Here is an 18,259-nt window from a genome sequence, read left to right as displayed (position 1 = left end):
ACAGATCTCTTTTTGGTGTTGTGCAATGCGATTTAATAGTTCCTGACGAGTTGAAGCCTACATTTTCAATTTTTCCTCCAATGTTCAAAAACATTGACGTCTCCCGAAACGATATTGGAGAATACATGAAAAACTATGCCGAAGAAAACGATTTGCTGAAAAACCCACAACGAATGTTGATTTCCAGTTTTAAATTAGAAAATGGTACAATCATCACACCTCTTCTTAACTTTTATCTAAGTCTTGGACTTCAATGTACAAAAATTTATCGATTTGTTTGTTACACACCTAGGAAATGTTTCAACAAATTTGTTCAATCTGTTGTTGATGCTCGACGAGAAGGAGACGAGAATCCACATTCTGGAGTTGTTGCTGAGACGATGAAGCTTCTCGGTAACAGTTCGTACGGTTATCAAATTATGGACAGATCCAGACACACGATAACCAAATATCTCGGCGATGAGAAGACACACAAAGCAATAAATGAGAAGTTTTTCAAGCGATTGAATATTGTGAAAAAGGACTTATATGAAGTAGAACTATTGAAGTCAACAATTGAACATAGAGAACCAATTATTGTAGGTTTTTTCATTCTTCAATACGCCAAACTTCGAATGTTGGAGTTATACTACAACTTCTTCCACAAGTATTGCGATGAGAATAAATTCGAGGAGTTGGAGATGGATACGGACTCTTTGTATCTTGCATTAGCAGAAGATAACCTGGACGATTGTATATTACCAGAGAAGAAAGCTAAGTGGACACTTATTCGTCGAAATGATTGTAGAGATGACTTTGTAGCTGATGCAGATAAGAACTTTTTTCCACGTACATGCTGCGCTGTTCACAAAAAGCATGACAAACGAGAACCTGGATTATTCAAAGAAGAATTTCGCTGTACTGAAATGTTGTGCCTGTGCAGCAAGACGTATTGCTGCTATGATAGTAAGAGCGACAAATTCAAATTTAGCAGCAAAGGGCTCAACAAAAGAACGCTAGAAGACACTGGGGATGGACCAATGTCTAAACACAGACGAGTTCTTGACGAAGCTGTAAATTTGAAGTCGACCAATCGCGGATTCAAAACCTCCAACCATTTAGTTGGAACATATGAACAAACTAAAAAAGGACTCAGTTTTTTTTACCCGAAAAGGGAGGTACTTAATGATGGAATACATACTAAGCCCTTGAATTTGTAAGTTTATTCTATAAACTGTAGTAAAACTTCATACCATACAATGATTTATATGTTAGTCAACTTTTCAACTGTATTATAACAATTCACAGTAATTTAATTTTTTTTTCTGAAAAACTTTATTTCTTCTTTGAAGCTTCAGTTAGGTTTCAGCATAGTTTCAGATACTTTCAATTTAAACTCTAATGGTTTAAAACAAAATAAAAATCGTATTTTAATACAATGAAAAAATCTAAAACCTATCGCATTGGTGTAGAGAATCTTAAAAAATGGTAAGATCGGGCGCCAAAATTTTTTTCTGAAACTTACCATCTGAAACCTTACCATCTTAATACATTGGGAAACCTATTCCCTATCTTAATACAATGGAAATCTATTCCCTATCTTAATACATAGGTTGGTGACCGGATACTCTATAGCCTATCTTAATACATGGAGGTCACCAACCACCCCCCCCCCCCCCCCCACTCTCCCTCACTCATATACTACTCACGTATTATTCTTGAACACAAATTCTCACCGGTTGTGAATTAGTTTTTTGGCGTCGACTAGTTCAGGCGGAAGTTTTGCATAACCATCTTTTTTGTTGAGCTGTTTTGTGTTAAGGCCCAAGAGGTTAATATTTGTCCTTGGAATTGTTACTATGTATTGATTTATATTTTACGTTCGACATTCGAAATTAAATCTGAAAATCCTAACTTATACGCGAGCTAGCGAGCGTAGTGTGGTTTTGCAAATTTACTATGTTTTCTAATGTCACGCGCAATTATAAGTGCTCGTAGTATTGGCTACTAAGTAGCATCTGTTTTATCTGCTTTATTAGTGGCAAGTATTTGCAGATTTACAAGCAATCATGGAGCAAATTTGGATTATTTTTCTTGTTCTTACGTTTTTTTAAACAATTTTATAGCTACTGTTTGACGTCCACACGTGTTTGCGAATTACAGCATCGGCTGTGTGTAAAATAAACGTGGTTGTTGACACGAACATAAAATTAAATGAGAAGATAGCCGAACAAACAATTTGTCAACGTTGAAAACTCTTCCACAGGCTGAGTGGCTGGAGTCATAAAATCTTCGAGATATTGTGAAAGTCATTGCAGTATCCGAAGAAAGCCAACAGAGTGGAAATCGACTTTTCGAGCAGCAAGAGGTTACTCAGCACAAAGTGGTCGAGTTGACCCGAGTGGTAAATGCTAATTTGGTCATCAAAGACATCAATTGCACATCGGCTTCCCTCTCGTGGCAACGGAGAGCGACCTATCAACTTTAAGTTTTGTTTTCACGGAGATGCGTCAAGATTAACTTACTCGAAAAGAAACGAGGCTTGAAATACATTCTGGAGTTCAACCGAGTGCGATTATTTGAAGATATCAGTAAAGCGCGGCTTAATTTTTTCAACATATTGAAGAATGATTCAAGAATTGGCTCTACAAGGACGAGAGAAGGTCCCATTTTCTATCAGTGGAAGGAAGACCAACGGATGCACAAGATTGATCAATTTTTCGAAGAAGGAAAAATCAAGAATTATACTTTCGGTGCTGTGATAAATTGTTATAAAAGAGATTTTTCCGTCCCTCAATCCAAAACAAGACACATAACTGTGAGATTACCTTACCTAACATAAATGTTCGCTCACTTCGAAAGAATTCTGACAAATTGAAAGCAATGAACTGTTGTCTGGAGTATCATTGAATCATTTCTAGAGCATATAGCATCCATTGATACACCATTTTTTATTATGGGGATTTTAATACTGTTATTAATAAAAAGCTATGATTTGAATTACTCCCAGATAAAGCAACCCGTTTTGTGAAATTTCTCAACCGTGCATTGATCATTTCGTTCTCTAAACGTCCCTGGTTTTTCAGTTTCTGTTGTTAATCACCAAAATTTCACTGATCACCATCCAATTCTACTCAAATAAAAATATAACAATGTTCCGGAAAGCATCAAAACAAAAAGGTTTCGAGATACATCTTTCCTTAAGGATACTAATTTAGTGAAGAAGTTTTTTTCGTATGAGTCACGAATTCGAGACTTAAATCTATCTTTTATAATTTGTTACAGTTTCATGCAACATTTCTAACTGTAATTAGTACATTTGCTCCTATTCGAAGAAAACAGTGCAAGTCGGTCAATGATGTTGGATGGATGACCAATAGAGTACAAAATCTAAGAGTCAAACGCAACTAAGCGCACTGTAATTGAACAAAAAATTATAGCTTCTTATCAGGTTTAAGGTTTTGCGCCAGAAAGTAGAAAACGAAATCATAAAAAGTAAAAGTTATTTTTATCGTTCAAAGTTTGAGTGATGTATCGGAGACTCCAGGCGTGTGTTTACAATATTAAATGAACTAGCTGGTAAAAATAGCTATCAAAGCATCACTCCTCTTGTTTCTTGCTCAAACAGGTAACAACATACCAACTGATTCAGATTTTGCTGAAAAACGTAGGGTTCTCTTTGCAAATATTGGCAAGACCCTATTCAAGAATGCACTCGTTCGTTTTATCTGCAAAAAGTCACATTTGAAGAAGTATTCAAAACAATTGAGTCTTGAAAAAAAAACGTCATCGGAAACGACAATTTAAATAATCTAATCATCAAAGTGTCAAAGTCAGCCGTGGCTGAGCAACTAGTGAGTTTGGTTAATAAAACATTCTCGAGTGGAGTTTTTCTATGTGAATTTAAAAATGCAAAATTTACTCCTCTTCATAAAGGAAAATCGAAAGCGGATGAAATAAATTATAGGCCAATTTCCCTTTTCTTAGTCTGGAGCAAAAAAATTCAGCGAGTAATGTTCAACAGAGTTCACGCATACTTTAAAAATCCTGATTTATTTTATAGCAATCAACTCGGTATTCAGAAAAAGCACTCAACTGTCGATGTTTTGTCCGATTTTACTGAGAAACTAAGAATCAACAAATTGAAAGCAACGAAGACATTTTTTTGGATTTAAAAAAACCATTGATACCGTTAATCATGAAAGTTATGGCTCAGGACAAAATTGTTACAAATGGTTCAAAAGTTTTTCAAGAGACCGATACCAACGGCTTGAAATTGACGATATTTCATCAAATTGGATTAAAATTGGCTGCGGTGTGCCTCAAGGTTCGATCTTGGGTCCACTTTTTTCCTTATAACTGGCTAAATGCAAATAAATTTGCGTTGATTCTCGATAGAATTGTTCAAATGGATCTAAGCTACCAAAGAGTCAATATTGGACATGAATTCTTGATGAGTGATGCTTTGATAAAAAAAGGTAACTTCTGTAAATAATTAGGCAATCAACTTGATTCGCTTTAGTCATTTAAATCACATGTTGATTATGTGCTTTCATGACTAGGGAAGCAATGGGGTGTGATTTGTAAGCTAAGGCATTGGGTACCAAGAAAGCAATTGATTGGTTTTGAAAGGAACGTACCTCCATTTATTCAAATGGAGTTTTAGTCTATGGGAGTACAAGTTTTTCTAATCTAAGCGATGTCTTTTTATTGCAAAAGAAAATCTTAAAGCTTATTTATTTTAGAAGAAAATTTGCTCATTCGGAGGAACTTTTTGTTATAATTAAAGTTTTAACTGTATATGAATTGCACATTTACGAACTATTGAAATTTGTTTCGCGCTCGTTTGCTAATCTTCATTCTGCAGAGTTTCTTGATAATTTATTTACAGTTCAAATGTTAAGTCGATTTACAAGAATTGAAAGGTGCCCTGTTCAGTTCCGTGCATTAAAACTTTTGAATTCTCTTTTGAAACAAAATATTTTACCGCAAGAACCTACTTCATTAGCAATTATTGAAATTGAATTTTTTCATCATGACCTTAAGTTTTCTGATATCAGTAACAGCATGGAATTTTTTAAGTATATCTTCGCGCAATAGGTTAGTTTTCTTTATTAAGCTACTGAAATTAGATTTCTGTGATCTGCTATGAACTGAAACTTTCTCGAACTTGTTCACTTATTGCTGCCCATGTGCTCAGTTGGGTGTCATCTGTCCAAAAAAGTCTCCAATCAATTCTATTTGTGTTATTGAGGCTTTAGGAATATTTAACAGTTTGAAGAAGCAGCAATATAAAAGTAAACAAGTTCAAGAAATATATTAAAACCGGATCGGATTGAGGCGCCTACCACTAGCGAGTTTTCGAACCGAAATTTACAAAAACGTTTTCTTTTTTAACCCGATCAAAAGCAAAATTCTCGAAATTAATGAACCATTTCCTTCATCATTGGTTCCTGTTTTCTTTTTACTCAATCGAGGTTGAGTCACTAATCCATCTTGTAAGAAATCTTCAATTAAGAGAAATTTTTTAAAATTGTAACTTTTGTGTTTTTTGTTGTTTATGATGTGCTTAATTGTTATAAACCTTGATGATTATAAAATGTCTTTTTATGCTAACTCGGGGAAGAGTTTTGAGACCTATCGAGCCCGTTTGCTGTACTCTCGGGGTGTAATTAAAGTTGAAGGTATAAAACAATCAAATTTATTTCTCATGAGTAAAAGCAAATTAAACAAGTATATAATAACTCATGAGAAATGTATTCTTTCTTTCTTTTGTCTGCAGATTTCATCATGTAATGTGTTCATTAGCATATCAAATTTCAGTTTTATTTTCTGCCCGTTTAGCGTATGTCAAATATACTTATTGGAAAGTTTAATAGTCAAACTATCATTTTTCTTTTGATTTTTGTAGGCTGAGTTTATATCTAGTGAATTTTTCTTCTCATTCAAGCAGTTTACCATTGTGGGATTCATTATGTAGAGTAGCAAAATTTACTTTTTATGGTTGTTCTTGCTGACCATTCGTTATTTTCCAGACTGCTGTGTCTCTGTTAGAAGACGGGAAAGCGGAGCAACTTTTGACATCTCTTAGGACCATCATCAGACCAGACATACATGTGAGCACGGCTACTGGATCCGGATCGGCTATCGTGGATCTGTCCCACAAAATAGCCGCTGTCATTGCCAGTAAGGATTTTTCAATCGGGAGCTAGACTTTTCCCAGTTAAAAAAATCTTACAGTCAGTTCTCGGAATTCGCCTGCTTTTTTTTGTCAGCAGTAGGCCGGAATTCGTCTGCTTTTGTTTTGTCAGCACTAGCTGTTTTTGTTTGGTCAGCAGTAAAACAAGTAGCCTTAATAGAAATTTACCAGCTGTTGTGAAAGAAAGTTGGGACTGGATCAAATGTAATATTAATACGTCTTCAAAAGAAGTATACTGTAATTAAAAATGATTGCTCAAACTTTTCACCTTTGGATAATGTAATTTTCCGGCTATCGTGCGTTTGTGTATGTTTTTTTGGTTGATTTACAACTGCACTCACTGCCTTTCCTTGAAACTTCGCTATGCGTAATTAGAACGCAGCAGTTTGTGTGAGCACTCTGAAAGAGTGGGAACAAAATTCCAGCTCGGTTTTTCCCACGCGAATTTGGACATACAGGAAGTTCTCCGAGCTCATGTGTAGTTAATCTGGATTTTGTAAAGATTTGAAAAGCAGAATATGAGTTCCTTTTCCTTCTAGGCGAGAGTGAATTTCTGGGCGTGTTGCGCTGCAAGTACGACAGTGTATGGAGTGATGCGATGGGTCTTAGGAGCCAATACGAAACGGACTACAATCTCAAACTGCGTCTCAAAGTCTCACCTTCCTCCCAGTTCTTTTTGCTGGTTAAAAAATTTGAAATTTTTTTGCAGTTATTTGAATTGATAGACGACTAGTGAGAACCAATCAGTATTCATCAGAGATTGCAAATTCGCTTAGCCTAGCACAATTCATAAGAATGTAACCCATAGAAATTTTTGCAAAGATGTTGGTCTTAAGTTTCCCATATCAAAGGTTTATACCCAAAAATCTATTAGATCAACAAAACTGCTGTGAAAAAACATTTAAAAAGGTAGCAATCATTACAATAAATTTAGATAAAGGATTTGGGGGAGACAAGGAGATCGACGGCCTTACTCCCCTAAGTGTCACAATTTGGTGCTATTTTCCGGTATACATTTTTAAAGATCAACCCTACTGTTTTTTTTTACTGTTTTGTGTCTCTGGTTAGGAGCTGAATACTCTTATCTATCTATCAATATCTATAATCTATACTATATTTAAATGCTAGTGACAGCTATTTCCCATTTTTAAGCACAATAATTTTGCATGTTTAACAAAAGAGTTTTTTCATGTTTAAGCTATATCATATATTGCAATGCTTAAGAAAAAATTTTTTCGTTTAGTTTTCGGCAAGGTCGTTAGTTTTTCAGCAATTTGTTTCGAGGCCAAATTAAGTCTGTCTGTCTGTATACCTGCTTTTTTTAAATTAATTTGATTGTGTCTGTCTACCCGTCTCCTAATTTTTTAAAAATTTTCTTCTGTCAAATCTATTATCTATTATATATTTAAATGCGGGCTTCTCAATCTCGCCATGTTTAAGGTTTTTCAACGTATTTTTTTGCATCTTTAACAAAAGAATTTTTTCATGTTTAAGCTATATCGTATATTGCAATGGTTAAGGTTTTTTTCGGTTTTCCCGTATAAATTCAGGTTTTATTTCATCAAGTTTGTAATTAGCAACCCAATAGTTGGATGTTGGCAGAGTTTTCCCAGGTTTTTCGATTCTGGCCTCCAGATATGAATGACCAAATCCTTGTAGTTTTCGAGATATGACATTTTTTATGTTTTTTTTCTTAAAAAATTTTCAAAAACTTCGATTTTAAATGTTGTTGGATTTTGGGAGGGTACTCTCAGGGGTTGCGAATCTTGCCTATAATTATGGCTGCTCAAATCCTTGTAGTTTTCGAGATATGACGTTTTTTTAGGATTTAAAAAAATTTCAGAAAATTTAGATATAAAAAAATTCACAAAATTTGATATTCCCATCTCGGTTGTGAGGCTCTGTTGCAAATCTTGCCTCTGAATATGTCTGCTCCAAAACTTGTTGTTTTCGAGATATGACGGTTTTCAGTATTTTCTCAAAAAAGTTTTCAGAGATCTTGAGTATAAATTTTTTTTATAAAACTTCAAGTTACCATCTCTGTAGTGAGGCTCTTTCAGGGTACTCTCAGGAGTTGTGAATTTTGCCTCCAAATATGACTGCTCATCACCTTGCAGCTTTCCAGATATGACTTTTTTGTGATTTTTTTTATTTATGAAAATTAAATTAATTTTCTTTTCAAAGTTTGAAATTCCTAACCTGTAGTTGGGGCTGTCAGAGTAATCTCAGGAGTTGCAATTTTGGCCTCCAATTAAGAATGCTCAAACCTTTTTACTTAAAGAGATACGACGATTTTTGTGATTTTTTGGAAATTTTCAGAAAACTCAAATTACAAAAGAGTTCACTAAAGTGAAATTCCCAACCCTGTAGTTGTGTGCTGTCAGAGTACTTTCAAAGATTGCGATTATTGCCATCTAATAAGATGGCTCAAATCTTGGTTGTTTTGGAGATGTGAAATTTTTCTGGTTTTCAAAACAAAATACCTCTTTTTAGAAAACTTAAGGTGATGTTTCTCAAAATTTGAGTTTCCCAACGTTGTAGTTGGGTACTGTAAGAGTACTCTCAGGAGTTGTAAATCTTGCGTCCAAATGCGACTGCTCAATTGCTTTCAGTTTCCCAGATATGACGTTTTTTTAGTTCATTTTAAGTTTTTCGAAGAACTTATATAAAACTTCACAAAATTTTATGGTTCTTCAAAATTTGTTTAAAAAACTTGAATAAAATTTTAGCAAAATTTGTAATTACCAACCCTGTAATTGGAAGCTGTCAAAGCAAACTCAAAGCATGCAGATCCTATTTCCAATAAATGCGGTTTATCATGAGTACCGGAGGTGCGTTTCACGCTAGTAATATATTTAAATGCGAGTGACAGCTATATCCCATGTTTAAGCATAATAATCTTGCATGTTTAACGAAAGACTTTTTTCATGTTTAAGCTATAGCATATATTGCAATGCTTAAGAAAATTTTTCATTAAATTTTTCGCAAGGTCATTAATTTGTCAGTATTTTTTTGAGGCCAAATTAAGTCTGTCTGTCTGTATACCTGCTTTTAAAATTAATTTGATTATGTCTGTCTACCCGTCGCCTAATTTTTTAACTTTCATCTATTATCTATCTATCTATTATATATTTAAATGCGGGCTTCACTATCTCGCAATGTTTAAGCTTTTTATACGTATTATTTTTGCATGTGTTGCAACCCCCAGGGTACTCTGAGGGGTTGTGAATCTTGCTTCAAATTCTCACTTCTCAAATCCTTGTAGTTTTCGAGATATGACGTTTTTTATTATTTCTTCAAAAACTTAGATTGTAAAATAAAACCGAAAATTGAGGATCTCAATCCTGTTGTTAGATATTGTGAGGCTACTCACTGGGGTTGTGAATCTTGCCTTTGATTATGGCTGCTCAAATCGTTCTAGTTTTCGAGATATGACGTTTTTTTATTATTTCTTCAAAAACTTAGATTGTAAAAAAAATTCCGAAAATTAAACAACTCAATCCTGTTGTTAGATTTTGTGAGGCTAGTCACTGGGGTTGCGAATCTTGCCTTTGATTATGGCTGCTCAAATCGTTTTTTCGAGATATGACGTTTTTATTTTTTCAAAATTTGATATAAAAAACTTCAAAAAACTTGAAATTACCATCTCTGTAGTGAGGCTCTCTCAGGGTATTTTTAGGAGTTAAGAATTTTGCCGCCACTTATGACTGCTCAAATCCTGTTAGTTTTCGAGATATGACGTTTTTTATGATTTTCTCCGAAATTTTCTAAAAAACTTAAATGTTAAAAAAGTCCAAAACTTTGAAGATCTCAATCCTGTTATTGGAATCTGTGAGGGTACTCTCAGGAGTTGAGAATTTCGCCGCCAGTTGTGATTGCTCAAATCTTAGTAGTTTTCGAGATTTGACGTTTTTTATGATTTTCTCCGAAATATTCTAAAAAACTTAATTGTTAAAAAATTCCAAAACTTTGAAGATCTCAATCCTGTTATTGGAATTTGTGAGGGTAATCTCAGGGGGTTGCGAATCGTGTCTCTGATTTTGGCTGCTCAAATTTTTGTAGTTTTCGAGATAGACGTTTTTTTAGGTTTTTTCCAAAATTTTTCCGAAAACTTAGGTATAAAAAGCTTCGCAAAACTTGAAATTCCCATCTCTGTTGTTAGGCTCTGTCTGGGTACACTCAGGAGTTAAGAATTCTGTCTCCCAATGGGACTGTGAGTTTTGCCTCTAAAAAGGACTGCTCAAAATTATGCAGTTTTCCAGATATGACCTTTTTTTGTGATTTTTTCAAAAAAATTTCCATGACAATTAATTTAATTATTTTTGAAAGTTCAAAATTCCTAACCTGTAATTGGGGGGAAAACTTCGGAAAACTCAAATTACAAAATAATTTGTTTAAATGAAATTCCCAACCCTGTAGTTGCGTAGTTTCAAAGATTTCGAATATTGCCATCAAAGAAGATTGCTCAAATCTCGGTAGTTTTCGAGATGTGATTTTTTCTGGTTTTCAAAAAAAGTACCTCTTTTACAAAACTTAAGGTGAAGTTTCTCAAAATTTGAATTTCCTAACATAGTAGTTGGGTACTGTAAGAGTACTCCCAGGAGTTGCAAATATTGCGTCCTAATGCGACTGCTCAATTGCTTTCAGTTTACCAGATGGGACGTTTCTGAATACATTATATACTTAGATATGAAAATGTCTCAATTTTTTATTGTTTTTCAAAATTTGAATTAAAAAATCGAATGAAAAATTTTACAAAATTTGAAGTTACTCTCAGGAGTTGCAAGTCTTGCGTCCAAATGCGACTGCTCAATTGCTTTCAGTTTCCGAGATGTGACGTTTCTTAGTTCATTTTAAATTTTTCGAAGAACTTTGTGGTACCGCAACTGCTACTGCCACTGCAGTAACTATGCAGTCCTCATATATATTGGCCTTGATAGTGCTACTTATATTTGCCACTGCTATCGCAGCAATCAGATAGTCATCACATATTGACCTTGATAGTGCTATACATATTGTTATCTATAAATTATATAATTCTATTATAAAAACCAAGGTCAAAGAATACGTGACCTTTTTAGAAATTCAAGAGAGTCAATCTCTCAGGCCTGTGGCTAAGAACACAGTCAGTAACAAACTAACAACAGAAAAGAAACGGTTTCATTATGGTTAATTAAACTCTTTCGAAACCACTTCAGTTTTCACTATACAACCTCAGAGGTATTGTTAGTTATCACATGGCGCAGCCAGCAGGATCCGGTTTCACTGCTCAGGATAATAGGACTGATCTAGGAATCCCAGTATTTTGGGCATCCGCAAATTCAGATCCACCTTGGAGTTTTGAAACGTGGCTTGACCAGTTCCTATTAGCTGTTACAGTTAAAGAGAATGTGGATCCAGAAATAATGTTACAAGAACCCAAACCGGTATTAGAAGAACCTTTACCAGCTCCTGAAACACCAGCACAAAACGAGGATGAGATAGCGACAACAGAAAGAGAAGCTCGGAACAGATTGGCTCGAGATAGAGTGGTTCAAGAAAATGAAGAACGGACACTAAGAGGACCTAGAGTGGGACACAATGTATTCTATCACGAAGTGGGCAAACGGCTAACATCGAGATTATTCCTCGCTTTAGGAGCAGAAGGGAAGAAAAAATTTATACAAAAGAACCCTCACACAGAAATATCCAAACTAGGGTTTCGCGATATAATTCGATTAGCAAAACTCTCATTTGAGAAAACGAAATGTATTACCTATGAGAGATACAAATTGTTCACACGATCCCACGAATCAAATGAAACGTTGGAATCTTTTCATGCCGCACTGACTGCACAAGCAGCAAAGGCTGAATTGGGAGCGTTGGAAGAAGAATTGGTACGAGATTTATTCATCTCAAGAATGAAAAATGCTGTCCTCCAAGACACATTGACGTTCGAAACATTCTCTCCAGAAGAAGTGTTAAAACGTGCACTAAAGTTTGAATATAGCAAACAAACAACTCAAGCATTCCAAAAATCTTCAAACACAAACAGCTCAGGACTGTTTACAACTCCACAGATGAAGATTAAACAAGAACCAATTATGGCAATCGGAAACAAAGGGTATAACCCTAGACGTCAAAATCAAAACAGAAGAAAACAGTACGAAAATAAACCTCCAAAAGGTAAAGGAGATCAAAAACAATGTACGAGATGCGGTAGAGCATTTGTAGAGAATCATTTAAAAAATTGTCCGGCAATGGGCAAAACATGTAAAAATTGTAACAAACCTAATCACTTCGCTAAAATGTGTAGGTCTCAACAAATTAACGAAATTGCAAATGAAGATTCGAGCTCGGGGGAAGAGTGCAATCTTATACAAACATTCGATTCATGTGATGATTTTGAAATCATGTCAGTAGAGGAAGAGTGCACTTCCATCATGGACATAGAAAAGTACATCACAACAAGGATTTCGGAAAATGCGTACAATAACGAAAGAGGTCAGAATAGAGCATTGACGGAGAAGTCGGGTAAAATTGAAAAGATCGAAATTCGCAGAAATCCCAAATCGCATCAAATTAAAGCACTTAAAGCTTTGGTTAAGATTGATAGTCATATTTTGAATATGACTATAGATACTGGCAGTCCAGTATCACTCCTGAATTGGGCAACAACGAAACAGATTCTGGAAGGACCTTCGAATTCAAAATTTATTCCGGCAGAAAAGCTGAACCTGTCCGCGCAGTTTGTGGATTATAATAAACGACCTATTCTAATATTAGGAGCGTTAAAAGCCAATCTACGTTCGGCAGGTTGGGAAGTGTTGGGAGCGATGTTACTGGTAACAGAGAGACGTATGCGGTGCATATTAGGTTTAGATCTTCAGAGTAAACTAGGAATTCAAACCACGCAAAAATCGGCTCCAACACGAAGGTCCAGGTTTGATGTGTTACTGTGTGAACAGTCAGATAGTTGGAAGATTTACTTTTATAAGAAGTTCAAAGATCTATTCGATAGACAAGGGGAATCAAAAAATCACATGGTGAGTACAAAATTTAAATATCCTCTGTGCCCTATCCAAGAGAAAGGTAGGAGAATTCCTATACACATTCAGGATAAAGTTCAAACAGAACTAGACAAGCTGCTCACAGAGGGACACATTGCGAAATTAGACAAATGCACAAGCGATTGTTTTATTGCCCCAATTGTTATCACGGTAAAAAAAGACGATTCTATTAAATTAGCCTTGGACGCCAAACCCATTAATAGACAGTTGTACAAAAATAAATACCAGATGCCTAATGTGGATGAACTGATTGATGGGGTTAGCCAGATCATCACATCAGCATCAGAAGGCTCTCTCTTTTTCACCGTGTTAGACCTGAAATATGCTTATAGCCAGATAAAACTAACTGCTGAAACAGCAAAACAATGCAATTTCAATATAATAGGGGGTAATGCAACGGGTACGTACAGATTTCCGACAGGTTTCTACGGGTTGGCAGATATGCCAGCCGAATTCCAGAAAGCGATGGATAGAACACTAAACCACGCAAAGAATACCTTTTGTTTCTTGGATGATATTCTAATTGTTTCAAAGGGGGAAGCCAAAGAGCACGAGAAATTAGTACACAATGTGTTGCAAAAGTTGGACGACGAAAATCTCGCATTAAAAATTTCGAAATGCGAATTCCTGCAGCCCGCAGTGAACTGGTTAGGTCATAATTTGTCAATACAGGGTATAATTCCAAAAGTTACTAAAACGGAGGCAATTGCAAACCTTCAACCTCCCAAATCATTAAAGCAACTCAGATCGTTCATGGGTAGCATCAACCACTTAGCGAAATTTATCCCAAATGCGGCTAGTTTAACTGAAAAAATTAGACCACTACTGAAAGAAGAAAATGAAAAAAAGAAGATGAAAAATGTCCGGTTACCAGTTAAAAAATTTGAGTGGAATGATCAACACTCAGTAATTTTTGAGGACATAAAAAGGGCAGTTGCTAATATAGCCTTGTTAAACTATTACGATCCAGCAAAGCAATCTAGAGTAAAATGCGATGCAAGTCATAGTGGGCTCGGAGCTACTTTAGAACAATGGTCTCATCAGAGCGATTGGATACCGATCGCATTCGCTTCCCGGTATTTAAATGCTCAAGAAAAAAAATATTCTACCAATGAACTTGAGCTACTAGCAGTAGTTTGGGCGGTAGATCGTTTCAAACATTATCTACTAGGAAGAGAATTTGTCATAGCAACTGACCACAAGGCATTGACATCAGCTTTGGGAGAACATAGATCAAATAAAACGTATCAATCTCGTTTGACTAGGTGGGTTGACCGATTATTGCCCTTCCAATTTAAAATTACTCATATTCCCGGAAGGGATATGGGTATCGTTGACTACTTGTCAAGAGAACCTAATGGAGAACCGTGGCCAGAATCGGAACTGGATGAGAGATTCGTAGTAACGTCTATTGAAAGTTTCCATAAAGCACTCGACTGTTTAAACAGTCGGTCTAGTGAAACAAACCAAAGTAGCACTATGAACATTCCAGAACATTCTAGAACATCAAGAGAAATTAACTACTGTAAAGACAGCTCATCACGCGGTTGCTATGACAACCAGTTTGTTCAAAACCGAACAAAGCTCGACCGGAACGAGAACGGTCAAAACTCAAGTTTTCAAACAGTTGAGAAGCACAAAAACACATTGGACAGAATAGCTCGTGAGAAACAGTTGGTCGATATTTCAAAACTCAAAAATAAATTAAACTCCAAACAATTAGAACCTAAGGAAACGGCGTCATCGAAAAAAAATGGAAAGAAGGGAAACAGGAAAATCAAAGAAGATGAAAAATAAACAGAACGGAAATCAGAGGGAGGACGATCAACTAACGGAACAAGTAACAGAAACCACCTTCTCTCGAACACGGATGGTAAAGAGAGGTGCTGCATGCAGTCGACAGGAGTCAGACGATTCTGATTCAGATATACCGCAAGTGGAGTGGAGACCAGTGAGAAAGACGATAAAGCCTAGAGGACTTAAAGAAATACAATCTGGAAAGGCGTCTGGAACTAGTGGAACAACCCTGATGTCATTTTGGGAACTCATAGGGGCAGAAAGACCAGACAATCCAAAAAGTCTACTTGAATTAGAGGCACAGACAAGTCTACTTGAATTAGAGGCACAGACAGCCTTGCCAGATTGTAATCGAGGTGACCAGTCATCACAATTGAATACCCAAAGTGAAATCCCCCAAATTATTGAAGTGGACTTAACAGCCGAGAGCCCTTCGGAAAGCCCAGAAGTCAGCTTAATTAAAAAGGAAAAGACATGTCACGCTTCCAGGAAAGGCATACCAGATCAAAATAACGTGCGTACTGATATCAGTCTGGACAACCTAAACAAACTATTTGATAGAAGCCTATTAGCGGAGCTGATATCAGAAGACGCCTGGATGGACAGGCTGCGGCGGGTCATTGAGAGGAACGATCGACACAGCTTCGAGCTGATGGGTCCATATACCAACCCTCTCTGGCACCAACTCTCAGTTGTGGACGACTGCATCCTGGTTGACAACAGATTAGCTGTCCCGGAACAATTGCGTTTGGCAGTTCTAAAGAGAATTCACCGCGGTCACCCAGGCCAGGAAGCGATGCTAGATGTGTCAAGGTACCTGTGGTGGCCGCACATGCACAAGGATATCGTCAACCTTGCAGAGGAATGCAGAAGTTGCACCCGCTATGGTAAGAATGCAAAATACATCATACCAAAAAATGCTACGAAGCCTCTGCCGCTGCTCACGCAGCCAGGTCAAGAAATTCAATTAGACTATGCTGGTCCGCTTGAAGATTTCAAAGGAAAAAAGATTTATCTGTTGGTAGCAATAGATAGGTATTCTAAATTTCCTTCAGTAAAAATCACTAAATCAACAGGGGGAAAGTCGTCAATAAAATTTCTTCGCTCATATATTGATATACATGGAATACCTGAATCAATTAGAACGGATCAATTTTCCGGGTTCAAGGGCAAAGCAATGAAAAAATTTTGCTCCGACAATAACATTGAACAAAAATTTTGTCCAGTTGGCGACCATCGCGGATGCGGCTTAGTAGAACGCACTATACAAACCATCAAGAGAAGGTTGGGAGTAATGTTACTCGATGAAAATGTAACGTCGATAAAATTGTGCTTGAGTACGATAATTCGCGACCTTCGTTGGATAAAACAGAAGACAATTCAAATGTCGCCATTTGAAGCGCACTTTGGGCGATTGCCAAAAACAGAATTTAAAATTCTCAGTGATAGGTTCTTACAAAACTCTGATCGTTTAGATAAGGAACATCTGGAGCGCTCCGCCTTGACGGCTTCGCAACTCAAAAAGAGAATCGACCAATCTCGTGACAACTTAAAGATTGTCCGGAAGGGACAAAACAGCCGAGATGTGAGTCCATTATTCAAAGAGCAAGTCGTCTCGGCAAAGGACCGAGAAAGAGCGCGGGCCCTAAAAGAGCTTCTGGAGGCCAATGCAAGATGGAACCAGACTCGACGTGATACTTCGGCAAACGACCTAAAGCGTACTGTGGATGAGACGAGTACCATTAATCCCGAGCTACGCAAAGAAATGCTATACTCGTGGGAGCGGGGGTTCGTTGAAGATAAACCGGAGGCCATTTCTCAGCAACGTCAGTCGTCACCAATCCTGATACGAAAAGACGAGGGGAGGAAGAGCGGTAAGGCCCTCACGAAACCTCTAAAGGGAAGGGTCGTGGCCGAAACGTCTTCCACAATTAAGACGGCTGCAGGGTCCATTTACCGGAAAAGCGATATTGCAAAGGTTAAGGTTGCAGTGCATGATAAGGAGAAAAACAACAATAGACGATCCCCATCGGGAGAAGAGCCTAAGAAAAAACAACAGAGGCAATCGAGGCGACAATCAGACGAACAGGATGAGGCTGAATTGAGTCAGTCGGATGAAGACTTATTGCTAGAGCAGCCAGGTGCAGCGAAGGAAAAATTTCAGGATAGCCCAACGGTGATCACTTCAAAAGACACCCTACAAGGCGGTGGACTGAATTTGGCGGTACGAAGAGCGAAGCCAAACTTGGCTGGACCATTCTCGAAATCAAATAAGGCCAAAGTGAGCCCAATCTCGACGAAAGACGCACAACAAGTCATATTACAAGATAAAAGTGCTGCGTCAGCAGCAGAAGTAATCGAACCGAAGGCGCCAGACCACGCATGTTCGTCGAACACTATCAAGAACAAGAAAGAAATTACACGCACTACATCTCCTGAAACAATCCTCGACACTTTCAATGGTAAGGATTTATCGGCGAATGATTGGAATCGATTAGCGGATCAAGTACTTGAACGAGGAGTTCAGCGCGCGGCGGCAGAGATACTGCATTCGAGAGAGGAAGCGAGAGACGACGAGGAATTGATGAATCCTCCGGGGTTTTCTGACGAATCCGAACTTGAGGAAACATCAGTACGGAAAAGCGGGAGATCGAAAAAGGGACCATCCAGATACGGAAACCCAATTAAGCATTCAGTGAAATCAATCTCGTTCCAGAATAACTTATTGGACTTGAACCAAGCCGCGCTCGAAGCATACAGAATCAAGCTTGCAAATTTTAAACCTGGTGCTTCTAATTCGGTGGAGACAAAATTTGGTCTGCTGGAAAAACATCTATTTAGGAGAAAGTTTGGCAGCGATGCTCTAGACATAACCCGTTCATGGAACGCCGAGTGGAGAATCCCGTTACAGTTGGAAGAGGAACATGAAGAGAGAGATGGAAAATGAGTTATCTAACACACAAAGCCAAAACTTCTTAAACTGAGTTCTAAAACTCCTATTCATTATTATTTAAAAATTTTTAATAACATAGTATAAAAATTTTCTTGATCGAGGGGGTATGTGGTACCGCAACTGCTACTGCCACTGCAGTAACTATGCAGTCCTCATATATATTGGCCTTGATAGTGCTACTTATATTTGCCACTGCTATCGCAGCAATCAGATAGTCATCACATATTGACCTTGATAGTGCTATACATATTGTTATCTATAAATTATATAATTCTATTATAA

At 37.0% G+C, this 18,259-nt stretch overlaps 1 protein-coding gene across 1 annotated transcript in view; it reads left to right on the top strand.

Annotated features, from left to right (window-relative positions):
- Positions 1 to 18,259, top strand: part of LOC134841439 (mutS protein homolog 4-like) — a 49,868-nt gene that overhangs the window by 12,043 nt on the left and 19,566 nt on the right. Inside the window, exons 2-3 of the mRNA XM_063857436.1 lie at positions 6,015 to 6,165; positions 6,718 to 6,860. Of these exons, the coding sequence (XP_063713506.1) occupies positions 6,777 to 6,860 (84 nt within the window). The 5' untranslated portion in view covers positions 6,015 to 6,165; positions 6,718 to 6,776. The remainder of the gene's footprint in view (positions 1 to 6,014; positions 6,166 to 6,717; positions 6,861 to 18,259) is intronic.

Source organism: Symsagittifera roscoffensis, chromosome 1 (genome assembly GCF_963678635.1).
Source record: "Symsagittifera roscoffensis chromosome 1, txSymRosc1.1, whole genome shotgun sequence".
In the NCBI taxonomy this organism is placed as follows: Eukaryota; Metazoa; Xenacoelomorpha; order Acoela; family Convolutidae; genus Symsagittifera; species Symsagittifera roscoffensis.
Note: the sequence above shows the minus strand (reverse complement) of the source record. Positions and strands in the feature narration are given on the sequence as shown.